This window comes from Macaca fascicularis, chromosome 7 (genome assembly GCF_037993035.2).
Source record: "Macaca fascicularis isolate 582-1 chromosome 7, T2T-MFA8v1.1".
In the NCBI taxonomy this organism is placed as follows: domain Eukaryota; kingdom Metazoa; phylum Chordata; class Mammalia; order Primates; family Cercopithecidae; genus Macaca; species Macaca fascicularis.
In genome coordinates, this window is record NC_088381.1 from 127,100,509 (window position 1) to 127,123,967 (window position 23,459).

A 23,459-nucleotide genomic window follows, 5' to 3' on the forward strand; every position below is an offset into this window, starting at 1 on the left:
ACTCAGGAATCACCATATACTTAGCTCTCTCTAAACATTTTTTACATTTGTAGTGGCAAATTGTGGCAGTGTCCACATGTGTTCAGAATGATCTTTCTGAGGAAAAAGTGTGAAAGCCAGTGGCCCTGGGTGCTTATATCTTGAGGGTTTGCAGTAGATTTTCTATCTTGGTAATCAGTTCACAATCGCTTCTTGGCCAGAGAAGATACCTTCAGACTTAGAAAGTAGAAGGATAAGTAGATATGATCAGTGACTCAGGATATTAAGGGGAATCATATCAATATTGCAAATGTCAATGTCCTTGCAGTAACTAAATTGGGTATGCAAATGTGAGAGTTTTTGTACAATTGGTTGGATTGGAATATTAAACCTGCTGAATTCTTCAAAATATACAGGAAAGCTTTTTTAAAAAAATGCCTTTTCCCATCCTGCTCCAGAAACCCTCAGAGAATTTCCCACAATTTGAAGATAAGCTGACCAACCTGCAGAGCCCTTGATTTAGTGATGACAACTGCCCTCTAGAGATTAAACCAGTCTCATGCCAGGAATTTACTCTGCTGATACACACAGGAATGTCAGAGAAAGGAATCTGGTTAACATATTTCCACCAAACAGTAGTTAACAAATAAATCCTTGTCCCCAACTTTTTAATGTAGTTCCCACTTCCCTTTATAGTGTCCACCCAAAAGCCATCAGACATTTCTTGAGTACTTCGGGGTGCTAGATGGTGTGAGGAGACAGAGCATCTCATTTAGCCTTTAGACTACGCCTGTGAACAGTTTCTGCCTGGGCTAAGAAGGAATCTTCCCCTTGGCATGAAACATGAATTGGCATGTTTAATTAGTGGGTAAGAGCTACATGATCCATCCATTTTCTTTTTTTGCACGGGCTGCTTGGAAGCTCACACCGAAGTGTTGTGCTCTAGCTTTCCTACTCTTAGATTTTTTTCATGTACAGCCCCCTGGGTTTCTCCCACCTTGACTTTCTGTGTTTCATTCTGTGTTAAAAGTTTGGTCTCATTGTGTTTTCATTGTAAACCATCTTAATTCACTTTCTTACAACAGAGGGGAGGCAAAAATATGTACAACTTTATTTTTACAGATGATAAAACTGAGTTTCAGAGGATGTAAGTCTCTGTCCTAAAGTCATTCCAAGAAAGAAGTGGTGGAGCTGTTATTTGAACCTGTGTTGCAATTCTGCGGCTGCCCATGTGATATTGTGTCTATCAGTTTTTCCCTAACTGGAAAGCACAGGCATCTGCATGAGAAAGTTGGAGGTTTCTTAATTGTTACCAGAGAGTGAGGCTAATTTTCAGCAAGAATCTTTGTTCTTTGTGATGTTTCATTTTCTCCTGTTGCAATTGTATTAAAGTAATCTTGGCATAAAAGTAGAAGAACATAAAAAGAGGAAGGTAATTAGTGAGTTTTAAAATTTGCTTTCAGTATAAACATGAACATATAAAGTCCCCTGGGCAAAATTTTATTTCTTTATTTTCAGTTCAGTAAACTGTCATTTACCAAGTATGCCAAGAGCCATTTTTCTCCACAGAAGCCCATGTAGAAATAAAAATTATACCTTCTTGGCAATAAAATGCCTCCATGATAAAATACAGTTACAACGTTTGAGAAGGAACAAGATTGAACAGCATCTGGTTTGGGGCTGTAAGGACTGGGAGCAGTACTCACTTCCCCAAGGGACCCTGTCTAGGCCTCACCAGGGAGAGGGACTTAGTGTGACTATGAGCCCTCAGCCCAGAGTACCTCCAGTATCTTCTTTAATCCATAGTAAACTTTGCTTCAAGTTATGGTAAACATAATTGTTGAAATTAAGTATATATGCATTCAACTTCGCATCTCAGAATTCGCCTGCATTATTTCAATTGTGAGGAAGTTAAAAAATGCCTAATAATATATTTCTTTTTGAAACAATGTCTTTTAACATTATTTGCATTTTCTATGTGGATGGCACCAAAGGGTTGACTGCTTGTTTGGGAAGATCTGAAGCCTTAAATACCAAAAGTGTGGTCGTTGTGGTGGGGGGACATTTTCAGAGGCAGCCACATTCACCTATATTTGTGAAGACTGACTTTAGGGATCATACACTTGGATCACAGAGGAGCAGTGTGTGTAGAGTACAGGTGACTGCCGGTATCTTGCAACATACAAGTATTCTTTTCCATGACTGATGGCCTTACTCTCAGATTTTTGAAAGAGCTGCTGGTGATTCAGGAAAGTTGCATTCTTTTGTACATTTGTAAAGAACAAAACTTGGCCTCTTAGATCAGAGGGAGAGCTTTGATGTGACAAAGCTGGCAGTGGAGTTGTAATATTTTATGTTTTTGTAGCCCCCACAATTTAAATTTGTCTTTGTACAGTATCTAAGTGGATCCCTTAGAGGCAGATTGGAACCCAGAGGGAGAAAATTATTTGCATTTCTTTTGACTTCAGCTTACAGTTGTTTATTGACTTAACTCACAGACTAGCAACAGGTCAGCAGAGGGAGGGCACAGCTCTCTGTGAGCTGTGATGTCTTCAGGGTGCTCCAAGGACACTTTGGATTTGGCTCCTCTCCCAGATGATCTAGACGAGATGTCTTGGCTTCCACACTCTGGTTTCTGTCACGTGAACAGCACAAACTTCCTAACTTGAGGACCTTGTTATATTGGCTTTAGGGATTTATACCCTAAACCCATGGTTATGGTATTACGTGACACAGAACAGTTGTTGCCAGCTTTTTAGGATCAAAACTTGGAGGTCCTCTTCTTTGCTGTTTACATGTGGGGTGGGGCATAGTGTTTCTGGTAGGGCTTGGAAAAGGACTGTTAATTACACGCTGGTTGAGGCCTGGTCTGGCCTGAGGGTATGCACAGACTTCACCTGGGTGCCCTCCTCCCTTATCTAGGGAGAAAGTGGGGAAGGAAGTGGGCAGTTCTGGCTTCCACTCTGTGTCCCCTGCCTATGCTGAGGCAGAGAGAGCAGACAGAAGTAGAAAGTGTTTTCAGGGTGCTAATGGCTTTTTTGAACATTTGCATATTGGTTTCCCTGTCCATAGATGCTTTCATTGTTTTCTTCTTGCCTCAGAAAAGTTACTGGGTCTAGAGGATCGACTGCTGGGTGAAGTTCCAGGAGCCACTCCAAGAAGTGTCCTATTAGAACATCCTTTTGGGACCAAGTGTATGGGCAGGGCTGTCCCTCCACTGACACACTGACTGAGAAACGCCCTTTCCGTTTCCTGATGGAGAGGATGTTGAAACCTGCAGGGAAAACACAATTCCCTTTCAGACGTTTCTCCTATAAGCTTTAGACTACAACTCGTGATTTTTTTTTTTTTTTAAGCTCCAAATAGTATTTGGCATCTGGTGTATTTGCAAAATGAAACCAGACATGAGGAATGTGAGAGAGGAGAGGGATGGCCAAGGAGAGAAGCAAAGCAATTTTTTTCCTTTCACATTTTTCTTGATAAGACAATTTGGGTTAACATTATTGTGTTGTTGCAACGCAAATTACATATCAGGGCCCTTTGGAAAATTGCAAAATGTGAGGTAAACTGCAGTTCTGAAAACATGGGTGTGGCAACTAACGTGGAGGGTCCCCCAACCTTTCTCTTTAAAGTTGCTCTTATTGCATAACTCTGTTTTCTTGTCCTTCTTTTTATGGTTGTGACATGAATTCTATTGTTTCAGAAATTCCAGAGACCATTTATAGTACCAGAACAATGACTATATTTTAGTGTTGGCATTATAATTCTTAGGAAAATTCAATGTCAGATGCTGTCCATCTTGATTCATGTAATAGAAGTGGGGAAGAACAATTATGGTTCCCACTGCCCTTTGCAAGTGGATGTAAAAACTCTCACAACTTCTAACCAAGCTGGTGGCTCTCAGGAACTCATTGTCCCTCCCTCCCTTCCTCCAGCATATCTTGACTGCCATTTCCCCTAAACCCCTCCAGCTAGAGGAAAACCTTGGCAATTGGATTCCTCAGTCTGGACAGTCATCTTATAAATGTGTGGCAGAAGTCCTGATGAACCAATTAAAATAGTCTGCATATCAGCGAAAATCTGTTTTGTTATGACAACCTTAACATTTCACTCATGTATTAAATACTGATTGTGTCTTGCTTTGTGGAAAACACACTTTACATATCACATATATTATGACTTGGCATTATCAAAGGAAAGTGTTAGGGAGGGTTTTCTTGTGGACTATAGGTTGTTTTCCAATGTTTTACCGTCATAATTATCATCATCCACATTCCCTAAAATTTGGCCTCAGTTTTTGACTATTGCTACATTGAGAGTCTTGCTTGTTTTGTTAAAGAGCGGTACAAATGACTCTGACTTCTAGCTAGGCCACAGATGGATTGGATTTCTTCCTCTTTGCTAAGGAAAATGCACCTGCTCCAGAATCTTAAGAAGCTTTTTTAATTGTTTCCTTGTGCACAGCATAGCAATAGTCATCTGTAATGTCACAGATGGATTGCAGTTTGGATGTCCCAGAAGTGACTTCTTCCTCTACAGCAATGCCAGAAGCTGAGATTAGAAGATGTGCTCTGGTTCAGGGCCCAGCTGTCATGGTGAATTAGTCCTCTTCCTCAGGCTGATCTGATTAAAAAGAGACCGATGTGGAAACCTAGGTCCCTAGTTTCAGGAACTATGCATTTCCTCTTCATCGGACAGGAAAAGGACCAACTCCCCTCCCTGCTGTATGTCTGCACTAGTCTATTATCTCCCCAAATGGCGTTTTGAGTTTTCTTAATCTGTGTCTCCAGTACCTAACACTCTGTGGGTGTATTGAGGAAGTTCAGATCATGATGGCTGAGTAAGTGAATGTTTTCTTGGGCAAAATGTTGACTGAATATAAGATATTGGGGAAATGTCTAAAAGATTTTATCAGTGAGTCTCTTTTCAATGGCACTTACTTGGGAATGAGTTGAAAAACTACGCACCAGCTAGTTTGGCCAGAAATTCCTCACTGTTGGGAAGCTGGAAAGCTGCAAATATCCCAAGGATGGAATTCGTTTATGAGACTTCTGTCAGCATGAGAAAGCTTTACAAGTGCCTGAGGAGAACTCAATGATCGGATTGGCTTCAAATGTCTTGGTGGGTTTGAAAACAGATCTGCAGACAACTATGGGAAGAACACCCAGTCACATTTCTCTGACATTCAGAGGTAAGACCATCTGTTCACTTAGGCATTTATACTTTTGCATTCAACAAACATTTGTTGAGAATATACTACGTGCCAGGGATTGACTAAAACTTAGTCCCTGCCTTCAGGATCTCATAGACTAGTAGGGGAAATGGACATTAAAAAAAAAAAAAAAAGGACACTCAAGTATGTATATCATGCTAGACATGTAGAAAGAAATGTGTAACAGTTCTGGGAAACTGAAGGCCTACAAAGCAGCAGTATTTGAGCAGAATCTTGAATGCTGAGTGGAAGAGTCAGATAAGGAAGACACTCCAGGCTGAGGACACCGTAGATGTGTGGGCTAAGAAGTGCGACCATTGCCGAGGTCTGATGAGTGCACGCGGATGCCTGCGTATGAGGCATGTTTAGGGTATTGGGAGATGTGGGCTGGAAAATAAAGTTGGCAAGGGCCAGGGCAGAGACCACCTTCCAGCATGTAGCTCCTCTGGTCTGGGCCCCGCCATCTTCAGCCTCTTCCTTCCTAGCACCGCCACGACTCAGCATCCACCATGGCTCATTAGGCTTCAGCCACATTGGTCTTCCCTAGTGACTGAAATGTGCCAGCTCCCCACCTGCCCTGGTCTTCACACATACCTCCTTTAACCTGGAATCGTCTTCCCTAGCACTTTGCAAGACTGGTCCCATTTTATCCATCAGGTCTCAGCTTAAATGCCTGTGGTCAGGAGAGGCCCTCCCTGATCATACTATCTGAAGGAGCTGCCCTCCCACCACTACCACCATTGCCCTTCACTTTCTTCTTTGCATCCCCTGTAATATGAGCCAACTTCAGGAATAACGTTTTAGTTTTCTTGATTTTTTTTTCCTGCCTTCCCCAAAGCACACAGGTATCTTTTTCTCATTTTCATCTCTTTTCCCTTAGTGCCCAGCCCAGTGTTTGGAATATTTGGCTCATAATTTTTACTTGATAAACATTTGACTAAATGATGAAATGGATGGATATGATGGGCTAGGGAAGCTGTTGTTACTTTTATGATGTATGGGCTTCTCTGCATAAACATCTCTACCAGCAAATCAAGTGTGTAAGGGCATGGGCAGCATTCAGGGTATTGGGAGATGGGGGCTGGAAAATCAAGTTGTTAAGGGCCAGTGCAGAGACCTCTCTCCAGTGTGTGGCCCCTCAAACTTCTGTCTTCCTGATGGCCTGCCTTTTTCCATCTTAAGTCTCACCTGTGAAATGGGGATGATGAAATGAAGTGATGGGTGCAAATATGAGTATTAAATCATATATACAGGGCAGTTGTTGGAATCACTCGTCAGCGAAGTGCTAGGGCAGTTAAGGTGGGCAGGTGCTTCTGAGGGGTCCAGTGGAATGATTCCTTTTGTTTCCTGTTTTGGTCTATATCTAAGAGACTAGGCTCGGAATAGTGGAACTCCATATATGGGGAAAAAATGGATGCCTGTTGAAAATCTCCAACACATGCCATCATCTAGAGTTTAGGGATGGGTTTAGGAAAGGACCTTGTATTTGGGGATCCGTGGAGGAGTCAGCATAAAAACTTGGCCTTTGGGTTTCACTGAGGCTTCCATATACAAATTACCATCAAAGGCAATATTTTGGTGCTTATTGAAAGGATTTCAATTAGGTTCTTAAATGTAGTAGACCCTGTGTCTTACTACCCATCTTAGAAACTAGCCAAGAACTTCATATTCTTTTGTTTATAAAACTGTTGGGATTTTCTTTTTAAGACTTGAAAATGCTTTGGACTGATTTTTAGATCTTAACATTACCCCCTACTTCTCGCCCCTCCTCAGTACAGCCAGAATGTAATATAACTTGGGTTTAAGTGAAACTTGCAACATGCAAAAGGAAAACTGTTGCTATGTTTGTTTATTCTGTAAATACTTTGATTGTACCCCTATGTGCAAAACACTAAATGACATGTGCCATGTCACTTTTCCTCACGAGTTGATTCTTCAGTGAGGAAATAAAGACCCAGACCTCTATTTACAGTAACTGTTGGCTGTACATGATGGAGGTCACAAAATGCTAAGAGAGCCCAGACCATATCTAGTTAGGCAGATTAGCAAGACTGCCTGAAAGGGATGGCTGGAAATGAGCTTTGAAGTCTGAATGTGGGCCATAGGACCCTCCATGAGCTGGCCCTTGCCTATTTTAGCCTACTTTATTTTCTTGCCCTCATTTCCCAATAGCCTGAACATTGCCTTCCTGCCCTGTCTTCCTGGGCAACACTTCCCCATCTCCCACAGTCATACAGACCTTGTTGGTAGTCCCAGAATGATCTCTCTTTAGTTTACCGAGGATAAGATATGTGACACTAGCCTGGCTTCCGAGTGGGATGTGGTCCCTGCTCTGAGGACACATACCAGAGACAAATATTAACAGTTATATTTTAATGAGATAGGTCATGACTCCCATGTCCTAATGTACATCAGCACTGCTGCTGCCTACCTGTGTTGGGTACAAGAATTGAGATTAGGTTGGGCACAGTGGCTCACGCCTGTAATCCTAGCACTTTGGGAAGCCAAGGCCGGTGGATCATGAGGTCGGGAGATCGAGACCATCCTGGCTAACATGGTGAAACCCCATCTCTACTAAAAATACAAAAAATTAGCTGGACGTGGCGGCAGGCGCCTGTAGTCCCAACCACTCGGGAGGCCGAGGCAGAAGAATGGCATGAACCCCGGGAGACAGAGGTTGCAGTGAGCCGAGATCACGCCACTGTACTCCAGTCTGGGCAACAGAGCGAGAGAGTCTCAAAAAAAAAAAAAAGAATTGAGATTAAGCATGTAAACTTTTATAGCAATTTGACATTGCTGAAATCTTTCAGTTTATAACAGATTGGATGAAAACAACTAGTTCTTTACCACAGATAGTTTGAAAGCTGGTATGTAGATTAACCTAACTTGGATATTTTTGATAGGAACATTTTTGCATACTCATACTCATTTCTGCCTCTAATGTAAGCAGATAATCATATCAATGGGTTTTTAAAATCTCTATTTATTGTGAAAGTAGTATGTCTTCAATATGCCAACTTAGGAAGTGCAGAAGAATGTTTTTGTTTGTTAAAACAAACAAGGTAATCTCTACATTTGTCACAGAACTAACTGCTGCCTGCATTTTATTTATTTTGCCCTTTTTGCCTGCTCATATATGTAAATTTTTTCTCACAAAAATGGGTCACTGTATTGTTTATTCTTTACGTGTTTGCACGTCATTAAATATTCTTTTACAAAGGGCTGCTTGGTAGTCTGTTATCTAGTTGTACCATAACTTATTTACCTTTTCTGTATGGTTCTTCATTACAAGCATTTATTCTGTGCCCTTATTTGTTCTTATAGATAATGCTTTGGAAACTGCTGTGAAAACATTTTTGATAATGTCTCTGAATATTTCCTAAGCATACATTTTCAGAAGTAGAAATACTAGGTCAAAATGTGTGACCACTTTAAGACTTTGATAAATTGCCCTTCGGAAATGCAGAACTGAATTTCAGCTATCAGCAGCAGTGGGTGTACTCTCAGGATTGGTATTTTCAGGGTGGGAGGATGTTGCTAGACAAAGGCAAGAGCGAGAAGGAATGAGTGGTCTACTTGGGTGGAAGGTGAGAGGAGTGCAAGATGTTTACGGGGCATCGAAAATGCCTGTTGAGTAACGTGTAGGATATTTTTGAGGAATTAGGAAAGACAAAAGTTGAGCTGAAATCCACTGAAAGCCAATTTAGAATGGTATTGGGGAGCCATTGGCAGATTTTCAGCAGGGAGATGAGACCCAGAGCTCTGCTCTGAGAAGATGGTGGTATATACAGCACAGTCTGTACCATACCACTCATTCCCTGTATCCTTCATGCTCCTTCCTACCTCATGCCTTTGCTGGTACTCTTCCCTCTGCCTAAAGACCCTGTTTTCCATATTCTGTCAAAACTCCACTCATCCATCCAGATTCTTAGGTAATTCCTGCTCAGTTTATTTGGCACTTACTGGCATATTACCTTTATTATAACTATCTGGTGAACTACTGTCTCTTACTAGATTATGAGCTTCTAGTGAGTGACCTGTTCATTTCCATATGCTTAGGCGACTACTGTCATTCCTGGTACATAGTAGGTATTAATGCACATTTGCCAAAGGAATCCCAATTATGACATATGTCTCAGTGTGACCTTGCACAAGTACACCCTAGGCCAGAAGACATATGCTTCAACAGAACAGGACATTGGATGTTTGACTTAGTCTTTGTTTAAGAGCCACTTAGAGCATCATTGTGGACTCTGTGATAGACACACTGCTTTTGTCCTTTCCCTCCCTCCCCATCACAGAACCTCCCAGTTCCTAATGATAGAGACCACTTTCACTTCAAGTCAGCTGAGGACTACACTGTAGAAGTCTCTGGAAATTATAGTTGTTTATGAGTGCTTTTACTTATTTACATAGTAGTATTAATTACAAAATCAAGAAATTGGCTACACATTTTGGAGTTGGATTATCTGATTTGGAAGATGCCGTAAGTCAATGGGTTGGAGTTTACGTTTAAAACTTAAGAACAAAAAAAGTTCAAAGAAGGCATTGGTTTTCTCACTGTCCATATTTGTTAAATGTTGACAAACTTGACCCTAGTCTTTCTTCTAAGTGTATACTTCTATATTTAAGTGTATAAATAATGCATTCACAGCCTTGTTCTATCACCTTCCCTGACCAAGATACGTTTCTCCTCCCCTGCCCTTCCATCTCTTGAAGGACCAATGCTCATCCTACCTTTTTTTTTTTCTTTTAACCTCATCTCTTTTTAAACATTGAAGACTTATAACAGTTATACATCTAAATGTGTCCACTATTCTTGAAAAAACATGAAAAGAACATTCTTTTTCTTGCCTTTTTCTAATCTTAGTCCACTCTCAGAAGAGAGGAATTAGGGATTTGTTGTCTATCCTTTTGGACTATTTGGTGGAAATAAATGTATACGTATGGCTTTTTGTATGACGTTTTTAAAAAGACACAATGGCATCATGCTATGCCTATTGTCCTTCTTTGACTTGGTTTTTTTCAATAGACAGTATCAACTGGAAATCTTTCCAAGGCAATATATACAGTTGTAACTTAAAACATACCGTCTATCATCATTAAAAACATATTTTTGTGGTGAAAATTTGGATTCAAAAGGGTAAAAGTGAAAATAAGTAGTTCTCCAACCCTCTGTTTTTATTTTGAGGATTACTGCTATTAATATTTTCTTTCATATATTTATAAATACATACATTCTTTAAATCATGTACTCCTATAGCATTTTCAACATTTTCCCATATCTATATACACAAATGCCTTGATTCTTTTAAATTAGTGTATAATATTCTATTAGATGAGAGTGTGTGTGTGTGTGTGTGTGTGTGTGTGTGTGTGTGTGTGTGTGTGATTTAACCATTTCCTTTCCTTACTGGTGAATTCACTTTGTCTTTTCAGTTTGAAAATCTCTGGCCCTTCTAGCTCAAGTCCTGGCTTTATTGTAAATTTTAATTAGTTAATACAATGAACATTTATGGAGTGCCTTCTCTTTTCCTGGCATTGTGCAGGGCACTAGGCGCACAAAATACTTGATGCACAGCCTCTTCCCCTGACTTCAGTTACCACAGTCTAACAGGAAGACACACTTATAAAGAGCTTAGAATGTGATCATGCTAGAATGGATATATATGTCATAGCATATATGTTATTTATTCTATTTAGGGAAGAGACTTTTAAGTCAGTCTGGAATCAGACTTTAAAAGATAAGAAAGAGATCTCCTAGGGGGCAAAGAAGAGAAGGTCATTCTTTCAAGAAGAGTAACAAGAACAAATTAGGTCGGCAGGAAAGGGAATGTGATGTACAAAGAACAGACAGTAGCTCAGTGTAATTAGAGTGTATGTTGTTGGGAGAGTGGCTGGAGTTGTCCTGTTTGCTCAGCAGTTATTGCAGGAAACAGTCAACAAATGAATAGAAGGGTGTGTGTTCTCTGCCCAAGTGGACTCTAAACCCACTCGGTGGTGGTCTTTCTGTGCCCTGCAGGGTGCACACAATGTCGCCAGCACACGGAGCTCTTGCTTGAGTTGGTCTGGGCTTTTAAAAACCATTTTGTCTGTTCCCGTACTCTTAACCAAGTCATATCCTCTTTTTGCAGAGTTTAGTCACATCAAGAAATAGAACAGAATTCAACCATGGCCCCAAGAAAGAGAGGTGGACGAGGTATTTCATTCATCTTTTGCTGTTTCCGAAATAATGATCACCCAGAAATCACGTATCGGCTGCGAAACGATAGCAACTTTGCGCTTCAGACCATGGAGCCAGCATTGCCCATGCCCCCTGTGGAGGAGCTGGATGTCATGTTCAGTGAACTGGTGGTGAGTCCTAGTTTTCTATCCTGGCATTGGTGGGGAGCCAGGGAAGGAGAAGAGGAGAGGATGTGAATGAGTTGGTTTGGTTTGACATGGGCTTTTCCTTTTCAGTGAAATGGCCCGCATTCACCTTTATGTCTGCACCCTCACGTCAGCACTAAACCTGTGGAGAAGGAAGAGTTAGAAGAGGGTAGTATTACCACATCCAAGTGCTTTGCTGGCGCTTTAAGTGGGTGGAGGGATTTAGACCTTCAGTTCTTCAAATATGTGGCAGTACTGCATCTTAAGTTGCCCTTCTTAATTTGTCTCCATCCCAATCCTTAGTCTATACATGTATGCATATCCTTCATTTACTTCACACCTATTGGGATTCCCTAATGCTCCCCTACCCCCACACCGAATATACAGTTTTAATGTATTTTTTAAAAAATTAGTCATACTTCCCATCCTGTTGTTGATCCTTTGGTGAAAGACATTATTACTTAAGTACAGCATTATTATTTAGCCTAGTGATAGGATTAGAATAATAACTGTTGTGGGAATCTTTTTATAGATACTATCATATTTTAGAATCAAGTGTACTGAAATGAAGGATGTATCTAGTGCAGGACCCATTCATCAAGAGATGTATGTACATTCTCCAGCTTAGCTTTTCAAGCATCAGTTGGTGTTTCTATTCTGTATTTCAGAAGATATTATGGCATAGTTTAAAGGGAGCTAGCATAGGAATTAGGAAGACTTCGGTTCATATCACTGCTCTGACTTTATTTTCATAATTGTAAAAAATCATGTTACTTTTCTGATCCTGTTTTCTGAAGGAAGAAAACATCATCTTCTAGGTTTGATATAATGTTTCAGTGAGAACAGTACACACTGGGAGTGGCCCAGTGCCTGGCCTTTAAACTTGCTTAATAAATGTTACATGAATACTGTATCCTGCCTTGATCACCACTGGCATTTTGTAATGGAGTTAGTTCTTCTTTCTTTCTTTTCTTCAACTTTCATTTTAAGTTCTGAGGTACATGTGCAGGATGTGCAGGTTTGTTACACAGGTGAACATGTGCCATGGTGGTTTGCTGCACAGATCATCCATCCTATCACCTAGGTATTAAGCCCGCTATCCATTAGCTGTTCTTCCTGATATTCTCCCCACTCCACCATCCCCTTGCCCCCTGCCACATGCCCCAGTGTGTGTTGTTTCCCCCCATGTGTCCATGTGTTCTCACCATTCAGCTCCCACTTATTAGTGAGAACATGTGGTGTTTGGTTTTCTATTCATGCATTAGTTTGCTGAGGATAACGGCTTCCAGTTCCATCCATGTTCCTGTAAAGGACGTGATCTCATTTGTAATGGAGTTAGTTCTAAATGGACCATTTATATTGTTCAACAGACACTAGAGAATACTATTCATTTTGCATGATTCTTTGGTCAAGAACATACTGTAGGCTGCTTTAGTGTTCTCCTTGGGTAATATCTGAACTGACCATGTCACTCCAACTCTTACAGACCAGAATTCACTTATAAAGCAGAAAGATAAACCAATATGAGATTGGTTACGAAGCTGATGTTTGATTTCTGGTCTGCGTGGAGCGATGGGCCTATTGCCAACCAGAGTTGGTCGGGAAAAAGAAAAGATGACTCCTACCAGTGTACTTGCACTTTATGATCTTGAATATTTTCCATGTTTAAGGAATCTCTCCCTTCTCTGAATCTCCACTGCATGAATAATTCTGTTGCAGGTGTTAACAAGGAAGTTTGAAATAGAAAGCCAGAACCTGCCCCCCAAAGATCTGACAGTAGTAAAAGGAGATCCATTACAAAGAAGATACGATGGCACCAAAAGCATAATCACAAATTACCTAGGTGTGTAATATGTGTTGTGCGGTGTAAGTCAAGGAGGTGAGGAAGGCGGTTAGGGAAGACTTTCTGGAGGAAGTGAGCTGTCAGCAGGAATTGAAGGTGAGAAGAAAAGTTGGGGGGATTCATGTTAATGACTGTCTCAGTCATCTTAAACTAGGTTATGCTGTGATAGCAAAACCCCAGTGGTTACAACAGCAGAGGCTTATTGCTTGCTGTGCTGTGTGTCCACTGTGGGTCTGCTGTAGTTTTGCTCCTTCCTGTTTTCTGTCCAATACCCAGTCAGGGTAGAGGAGGAAAGGCAAACCTGGCAAACCACTCATAGGCTCTGAGCGTATGCTTGGAAATAACAGATGTCACTTGTGCCCACATTTCACTGGCCGGTGCAGATCACATGGCCACATCTGAGTTTGCATGTGAGGAGGCATCATTCTTCTGTAGAGACTGGCACCACAAGTCATGTGGCCAAGCCTGAGGTCATGGGGCAGGCAGATGACACATAGTCCTCTTCTAGGGAGGGCAGTGAATCATCTACCAAGATAGCAATCAAGAAGGGCAATAATGATGCATTGACAGGCAGGGTTTTATTTCCCACTTAAAATGTTTTAAAACTGAAAGTCTCTGGTTCAAGTTGGTGTTTGGATTCAAAAAAGGAAAAAAAAAAGTCAACCAAAGGACGTAGGTGTTGCTGATAGCTAATGACTGCCCTCAATGGTAGTGGAGCTGGTAGGCAGAGCTGGCATCCTCAAAGCATTCCAGGTCTACAGTCCTTTCAGTCATATTCTGTCAGTCTCCCAAAATGAGAGCGAGGAGCCCATGTGGTGGCAGCTTCATGTACATCTTGAAGACAGCTCATTGTTCTGTGTTCGTAAGGGAGAAAATTCCATTCTCTGCCTTATTGATGTCTCTATTCTGTGTGAAAATTGCCTACAGCTGCTAGTTGTGAGAAAGCCAATGCCAAACCAGAACTTTAAGCTGAAACCATTGGAAAACAAATTATCTTGAGGTTTGTTTCTGTCCTGGTGAGTGAAGGATGAATTTTTATCTACTCTTGACTTCAGGGACTAAGACTACAAATCTATTCAATTGTCAGGGGTGGCCTGGCCAGGAGAGGTAGGCTCAAAGCTGCGGCAAGCCTCTGCTCCAGGTTCTCTTGAGTAGTAGCTGAAGCAGTTCTGCCTCTGGTCTGGTACAGCAGAGGGAGGCCACATGTGGTAGTGGACAGTGCCCGGACTCTGGAGTCAAACACTTTCCCCAAATGCCCGCTGTGTAGTGTAGGAAATCTTCTTTTAAGATGATTTCTGTTTGAATTTTAATTGTTTACTTACCTATAAAATGGAGATAATACCTTCTTGCTGATAGGGTTGGTGTAGAGGTGAAAGAAGATAACCTTTAAAAAGTCTGGCAGCTAATAGATGCTTTACACCCCACAGACTAATACTGCAAGAGGGATGAGAGATAATTCTAGTGTCTTCTAGACACAACACTCTACGCAAATATTTCAGCTTTTCCTTTTCTTGAAAGTAAATCTGCCCTGGTGTGAGCAGGCCAATGTGGGTCTAACCTATCTGTTAGAAAGCATGTCATCAGAGTTGGTTGTTGTAAGCTAGTTTCCTTTGCCTCATCTGATGAGTCACTCATTTGATGTTTTTAAAAGTGATACCAAGTAGAGTTCTTTCAGAATTGCTTACTGAAACCATATCACCTCATTAATAAAGCAAGCCTCAATAGGAGGTCAGCTGTATGAATCTTTGAAGAAGGTGGGCAGCGTGGAGCACCTTGTTCTGTAGTAGGCTCCCTGCAGTAGCCAGGGGAATCAGAATTAGTCCTACCTCAGGACTTAGCATTGTCTTCCTAGTCTTATCCTGCTTAACTTAAAAAAACAAAACAAACCAGGTTTATTGAGAAATAATTCACTTATGTAAAGTGTGAAATTCAGTGGCTTTTAGCATATTAATAGAATTGTGCAACCATTGCCAAAATCACTTTTAGCAATCACCCTAGCATGTAACCTTGAAATCCATAAACCATCACTCCTCATTCATGCCTAATCCCAACATCCCCTAACAAACATTAATCTTCTTTGTGTCTCTGAGAATTTGCCCACTCTGGATAGCTCATATAAATGGAATTATACAATATGTGGTCCTCTGTGACTTGCTTCTTTGACTTCACGTAGTGTTTTCAAGATTCACCTTATAGCATGTACCAGTACCTCATTCCTTTTTCTTGTCTAATAACATTCCATTATGTGGATATACCACTTTTTTTTTTTTTTTTGAGACAGAGTCTCATTCTGTTACCCAGGCTGGAGTGCAGTGGTGCAATCTCAGCTCACTGCAACCTCCACTTCCTGGGCTCAAGCAATTCTTTTGCATCAGCCTCCCGAGTAGCCAGGATTACAAGCATGCACCACTGCGCCCAGCTATTTTTGCATTTTTTTTAGGAGATGGGGTTTCATCATGTTGGTCAGGCTGGTCTCGAACTCCTGACCTCGTGATCCGCCCGCCTCAGCCTCCCAAAGTGCTGGGATGACTGGTGTAAGCCACCGCACCTGGCCCCTACCACATTTTTTATATCCATTCATCATTGATGGACATTTGGGCTGTTGCCAATTTTTGGCCCTTGTGAATAAAGCTACTATAAATATCCATATGTAAGTTTTTGCATAGATACATGTTTTAATTCTTGTGAGTATATATGTAGGAGTGGGATTAACTGGGTCATATGGTAACACTGTGTTGAACTTCTGAGAAACTTTCAGACTGTTTCAAAGGGACTGCACCATTTTACATCTCCACCAGCAATGTATGCGGGTTCCAGTTTCTCCAGATCTTTGCCAACACTTGTTCTTATTCACCCCCTACCAACTGATAAGCCAACTGCTTTTAAAGCTGTTCTGTAGCTCCTAAAGAACTGAGGACAAAATAACTCGGGAATTGTGTGTGTGTGAGTTGTCAAATAGAATTAAAGTCTTCCTGCTAACAGTTTTTAAGTTATTTGGGATATTTACAAATAAAACTAAGAGTCTGTTTAATCTCTGCTAACCATACATTTTATACCTTTTGAGAATCAATTCTTTTTTACTTTTTCCTCTCCCTCTCACTTCTACTTCCTCCCCTCTCCCAGTCCTCCTCTTTTTTCTCTGCCTCAGTCAAAATAAAGAAATATAACCAATATGAGGTTTAACACTCACCTATTAAAATAAGATTCAGTGATATTCTTTTCTACAGATTTTTAAAGGTCTTAAATTATCTCAAGCAACCTATCTGAAGAGTTGTAAGCGTGACAACTCTATAAATCATCCTTATTCAAGTAACTTTTTTCATCTCAATATTAGCAATAGACGATTTACCTTGGAGTGAACAGAAGAATGAGTCATTAGTCGACTGATGGTTTATTTTGATGTGTGCATGTTAAGAGACTGTCTCTGCCTATCCTGAGGTAACTGGTGAGCAAAAGACACATGGACCTATCCTTGATGTTGTAGAGCTGAAGGTCTAGCAGAAGAGAAAGGCAACTAAATGTGCAATCTTTTCAAAGTGATCAAGTGCTATGGAAGTGCTGCTCAAGCAGTACATTTTGTCTGGGAGGAAGCTTTATTCCCTTGCTGGGGAAGGAGGGTGCTGTTCACTCACACCTACCCCCATGATTACCTAACCCAGTGTGAAGGGTCTTGGAAGGCTTCCTGGGGAAAGTGACTTAATGTGAGGTGTGAAAAACAAGAAGGCACAGAGGAAAGAAAAGAGTGTTACAGACAGTGAGAACAGCATGTGTAAGTGCTATAGAGTGAGAGAAGGCATGGAAGGCTCAGGTAACTGAAAGAAGTTCAGTTTAGATGACACATAAAAAACAGGAAGTTACAGGGTTTGGAGATTCTGAGAGACAAGCCTGGGAAAGGTGTGTTGGGGATGATTATATTGTTGACTTAAACATATATATCAAATTCTTCCTTGAACCAGAGAAAAGTGCCTCTGTTTGCTTACAGATTTTTTCAGTGAACCAAATATAATGAGGTACATCAAAATATTTTGCTGTCTGGTTAAATTTACAAAAATAACCATGGTTCTGTTCGGTATTTGTGAGGTGTTGGTAAGTTTAATGATAGGTGTCATGTATCCCTGGGTAGATTCTTATCTTAATCCATTTTATGTTGCTATAAAGAGAATACCTGAGGCTGGGTAATTTATAAAGAAAAAAAATTATGATTCATGGTTTTCAGGGTTGAAAGGCTCAAGATTGAGCATCTGCATCTGGTGAGGGCCTCAGCCTGTTTCCACTCATGGTGGAGGCGAAGAAGAACCTGCATGTGCAGATATCAGGTGGCCGGAGAAGCAATGGGGGTAGGGTGGCAGGTGCTAGGTTCCTTTTAACAACCAGCTCTCCAGGGAACTAATGGAGCTAGAACTCAGTAACCCTGAGGGAGGAAATTAATCTATTCATGAGGGATCCTCTCCCATGACCCAAACACTTCCCATTAGGCCCCACTTCCAACATTGGGGATCAGATTTCAATATGAGATTTGGAGGGGAACAAACATCCAAACCATAGCAATTCTGAATATGTTTTCCTTTGAGCTCAGTAGTTGATGTGAGGTGCCTCTTTGTTACAACACGCACCTCTTTTGGCTACTTTAATTTTGAAGTAGAAAAGGACAAAGAGAATTACCAGGAGTCCCCCTGCGATAGACTTCTGCATACCCCAAGAATAAGGGTTTCCTGCAGAATATTTCATAGCAACAGTGGTATTGGAATTGGGATGTCTTTCTCACAGTTTGTTCCTATGACCCTCAGCTTTTTTAATGAGTGAAACATGCAAAAATGTCCAACTGCTTTTCCTGTGTGAGATTTTAGGTAAGAAATCCAGGTTTAAAACAAGTCTGGTTATTATTCTTGAAGTGTATTGTAGTCAGTCTCACCTCTTACAACACACATATTTGGAATCCATTTCATAGTTTTAGAGGAGAACTTTCATTTCTAATACACTACATCACTGTAAATTTATGGCTAGTTGGAAATAATATGCAGTATGAACCCAAGTTTTTCTAAGCCTGAAATGTTTCCAATTCCATTTTATACTATTTTCTGGTTAATCTGCCTTCTTTCAAATCCAATTCTTAGACTTCCATTTATTAGGCCAGTGGGTCTGATGTTTGAGGATAATAGAGTGCTGTGCCTTCCAGGAAATGTAAAATATTTTAAACTTGTTGTGAAATTCATCACTGGTCACAAAACCACCGTTTATACTACCAAGGAAATTTAAAAGGAAAACTAAAATCCCAATGAGAAGGTAGTGATGGTGGATACTGTAGGATGATGATAAGATGTGTTCCATCAAAATATAATCATAAATATAATTACTATAGGCCTATGTTATTAAGTACTGAGGACATTCTCAGGATTAGTCATCAGCATAGAATTTGAGAAATGAAGATAGCAGAAATGAAAGAATTTAGATGATATTATCAGATTTAGATAAATTCACAGTCAAGGTAAGTTATGCCAAATGAATTCACTTGAGAGCCTACATAGTAATCTTTTCATTTTTCGTGTATTCTGAAGTCACTTTGGTATGAAAGGAGCTACAGGAACCCAAGTTAGTCCTAAGGATACCAGGGTACACATTTTGTTCTTCTACCAGTCTTGTGAATTGTTACTCCTTTTCTCAGGCTGTCAGCATAATTTCTGTTATGACTGAGGCTTATTTTAAGCTCTCTTAAATAATAAAGTACTTCTTTTGTTACCAAAATCAATGAAAATTTCAACATTTTTTATCTTTTTATTTTTAAAACTTGCCTTATATGTGAAGACCATGAGCTATTCAGTTCCCAGTCCCCAAGAAAGGTGAAAAAAATTGCATGGTAGGAACATTCCATTTTAAACTGATAGAAGAAAAAAAAAAACTGGTTGTAAAGAGTCGTAGTTTTAATCTATTGTTTCTTTATTAGAGTGTAAAGGATTGCTCTGTAATTACGCAGAGAAAATCAGACCATATAAGACTTCAAAGATATATGTCTACAATAGTGTCAAAGTATTCAGTTATCTGGAAGCCAAAATTCAGAATCTAATGAGGGAAGTGATATTAAAATTGTTCTGTTTCCATGAGATTAAAAGTTGGTTTTATTTGACAAACCTATAAAGCTTAAAAAGAGAAAATTTTTGTTTAGCTAAAGGAAATAATCAGTTGACAGAGAATTAAAATATATTGGCCAGGTGCAGTGACTGGGGGGGTGCAGTGACTGGCAGGGCACAGTGGCTCACACCTGTAATCCCAGCACTTTGGGAGACTGAGGCAGGCAGATCACTTGAGGCCAGGAGTTCGAGACCAGCCTGGCCAACATGGTGAAACCCCATCTTTACTATTAATAAAATTAGCCAGACATGGTGGCGCATGCTTGTAACCCCAGCTACTCAGGAGGCTGAGGCATGAGAATTGCTTGGACCTTGGGAGTCGGAGGTTGCAGTGATCTGAGATTGGGCCACTGCACTCCAGCCTGGGCAGCAGAGCAAGACTGCCTCAAAAATATATATATATATGTATACACACACACACACACATATGTATGTATATATGTGTGTGTGTGTGTATATATATGTATGTATATATGTAGGAGAGAGAGGGAGGGTGGGAGAGAGATCTTCCTTTGACAGTGGGGCATTTCTTGGTGACTTTGGTGCCATAGGAAAATGCTCAGAATAGTATGAAGATATGCTGTATGTCACAAACAAAAGTTGGAATGTAGATATGGGCTTAAATGTGTGCAGTGCTAAAATTCCTATTGAGTAAATGTGAACTGCTGCCAAGATACAGTCAATTTAAAGGTGATGGAAAATGATCTCATATCTAGGACTTGATCAGTTATTTTGGCCCTGAGAACAACTGATGGTTTATGATATAGGCTGATGTTGACATAAGTGGTTTTGCTTGCTGATATCTGCTGTACTTCTGAATAGAACGTTGCTTTGTTCCTAAAACAGTAGGGTTGGCAGTAGACTCTCATTTCAGTGGCATTATACATTTCTTTGTACTGGTTGAAGTCCGCTCTGCTTAGAGACAGTAAGATGGTCAAAATGATTTCTTAAGTTTCCTTCTAATCTTCTGATTCATTAAACACCTCCAGTAAAGCTTAAGATACAACCATAAAACCATTTTATTCCTTCTAGTTCTAAATTTATATTTTATCTTACCGAGATCATTCCAAATATCCTTTCCTACAGGCTGTTAAATTTGGACTTTGACTTCATATTATTTTGTTACCATTTCAATTATTTATTTCTGTATGCTTCTTCTATCTTAATATTAGATCAAGGAGACTGAAATGAGTGGGCATGAAGAGATGGAGGAAAGAAACATGAAAACGTTGTATTTAAATAGAAATACGGTACTATAAAACCATCTCTGAATTAATAATGCTGTTGACAAAATGGCTATGGATCCTCTTGGTCCTGATGATTTTCATTAAAATGAATCCCAAAGAGACCCTGAATAGTATGGACCTACTTAGCTTTTGGCTACAATTTAAAATCTGACTATTTAACTTAGTCCTTATACTACCACGTGCAAATTATACAAAGTTGATATAGTATACTGACATTCCCATTCTCTGTATGTCCTCATATAAGCCAATATAAGTGTCAAAAGGCTGAAGGAATAATTTGATCTTCATAAGTAGTGTGGTTTAGGTAAGCTTTTAAACGTAATTTTTAAAATGTGTTTCAGTAATGGCTAGAAGGATCTGGTAGTTTGTGCAATTAACTGTACATAAGAATATATCTTGATGCTCTGGGAATTGTCTAGTCACCATCGTTTGCTCTCAGAAAACACATGTGACATGGCCTTTGGGAGGTAATTGCTCAATACCATGGATGGTGTTTTTCAGGTCTGAACTGTCCTTGAATATTTTTACTCGCTGTGTCTGGAATCCTCCCCACCCCAACCTTCAATTCCCAGAATTCTTCTGGAATTTCAAGCTGTTCTTGATGCGTGTTACAAGAGCTCATTGACCAGCTATATCTTTTAGTTATGATTTTCTGGCTTATGGGTGAAGAGCTAGAAGTTTTGTTCCTTGGCAAACCAGATTCCTAAAAAAGTTGCAATATTTTTTCTTATGTTCAGTTTTAAATGAATTTGTTGGCAAGATCTGAAAGCTGCTAGCTGTTTATTTCATTACTCAGGGCAATATTTAAGAACTAAATTAAACCAATAACTGAAAACTCAGAATTTATATGTGACATGTATATATATATTTGATATATATGTTTATGACTTATATATAATATGTATATGTATATGTATAATATGTATATATATAATATATATATAATATGTATATGACTTGTTTTCAGGAAAAATGGGCATTTATATATATAATATGTATATGACTTGTTTTCAGGAAAAATGGGCATTTCTTGAATGTAGAAGGAAAAGTCAGAATCTTTTGCCATCTTTTCAACAATCAGATAGTTTTTTTTCTCATATGAATAACTCATTGTATTAATCCACTATATATATGCATCTTTGCACCTTCAGAGAGCAGAATGGATCGGGTGTTATATCTGACTTTCTCACACTCAGGATTCTGGGGGCCTAGGGCAGTGCTTGGTTCAGAGTAGGTGCTCAATGAATGTTTTGGGCCTGAATGAATGGACGCATAACTAATTACAGAAACATAACACATGAGATGCACAATAAGTATTTGAGTGAATGTATGCATGCATGCATGAATTAATAACTGCTAAATCCTGCAGCAGTTGGGTTTGTATTTTAATATTCTCATAGTGGTGATAAGTTTGGGCTGGTATTATACTCTGCCTGCACCCTATCCACCTGCTGTCATCCTGTTTTACACTTCCTCCTCATTAAAATGTTAGTTACAATGGGGACACCAAAGTGGCTGGCATGAAAGTTAGCAGATTAAAAGGATAAGGATGATAATGTTTAAGAAACATTCTTTCTCTTTGAAAGTCTCTCTACTGTATATTACGTGGTAAAATAAATAGCTCCAATGTGGGAAGACTTCTTGTGCTAGATTGTCTTTTGACTCAATTAAAGCTTTAAAGTGTCAGATGAGCAGCCAAACAAGCCTCTTGAGGGTGTCGGAGGGCCCTGGGCCGGCAAGAGCAGTGTTGGTGCTATCGAAGGAGGTGGCCATGTGTGGAACTTGGCTTCATGGCTGGTTGTCCACAGGGACTTAGGGTACCTTTCTTGTCTGTCACTTTACAGCTGGTGCTATATCCCCAGAGATGAAGTACTTCCATTCAATTAGGAAAACACTGCTTAGAAATTCTCTCTTTCAGGAACAACAGACACTGGGGCCCATCAGAGGGTCGAGGGTGGGAGGAGGGAGAGGATCAGAAAAAATAACTATGGGTACTAGGTTTAATAGCTGGGTGATGAAATAATCTGCACAGCAAACCCCTGTAACACAAGTTTACCTATACAACAAACCTGCATATGTACCCCTGAACTTAAAAGTTTTAAAACAATTTAGTAAGACTTGTCAACTGAAGTTGTACTAGATTATAGGTGTAAATACTGGAAATTTGGGTGGATATTGGGAGATGATTCTAACATGTTTAGAAGCAAGTTTATTTTAGATTACCAGAAAACTGCTGATGATGCAGACTATTAAAACTTAAAGTCACTCTAATGAGTTTCTAGTTGAACAGTAAAAAAGCTGAACAAAAAGCCTGTGTGTTTAGCTGCAGACTTTGTCTAGCCAACTGAATATAGTTTGCATTGCTTGCTATTAAGAGAAAAAAGAAAATAGTGTAAAACGCTTAACCACTGGTAGTAAGAAACTAGAAATTATTTCTATTAGTCAGCCTTTGCTTGCAGTGTTTCTCACTTCTTATTTTTATGTATCGAATGAAAACATGTCTGTCAGACACAGAGAATATTACTGTGTAGGTGGTGGTGAGTCATATTGTGGTATTTCATATAATGACTAAGAATATTGGCAGAAATTTTGCAGGCTGAAAACCTCCAAGGTTTGTTCTCTGTGTTTACCAATCCCTTTTAGGGCTTAAAGCTCGCTCTTGTTTTCCATTTCTGTTTTTCCTG

General features: G+C 39.9%; 1 protein-coding gene across 6 annotated transcripts in view; it reads left to right on the forward strand.

The window, feature by feature from the left end:
- DAAM1 (dishevelled associated activator of morphogenesis 1) overlaps nucleotides 1–23,459 on the forward strand; it is a 180,174-nt gene that overhangs the window by 60,193 nt on the left and 96,522 nt on the right. For all 6 annotated transcript variants that reach the window (XM_005561382.4, XM_073997469.1, XM_005561381.4 and 3 more), the window contains exon 2: nucleotides 11,326–11,545. In XM_005561382.4, the coding sequence (XP_005561439.1) occupies nucleotides 11,363–11,545 (183 nt within the window). In that variant the 5' untranslated portion in view covers nucleotides 11,326–11,362. The remainder of the gene's footprint in view (nucleotides 1–11,325; nucleotides 11,546–23,459) is intronic.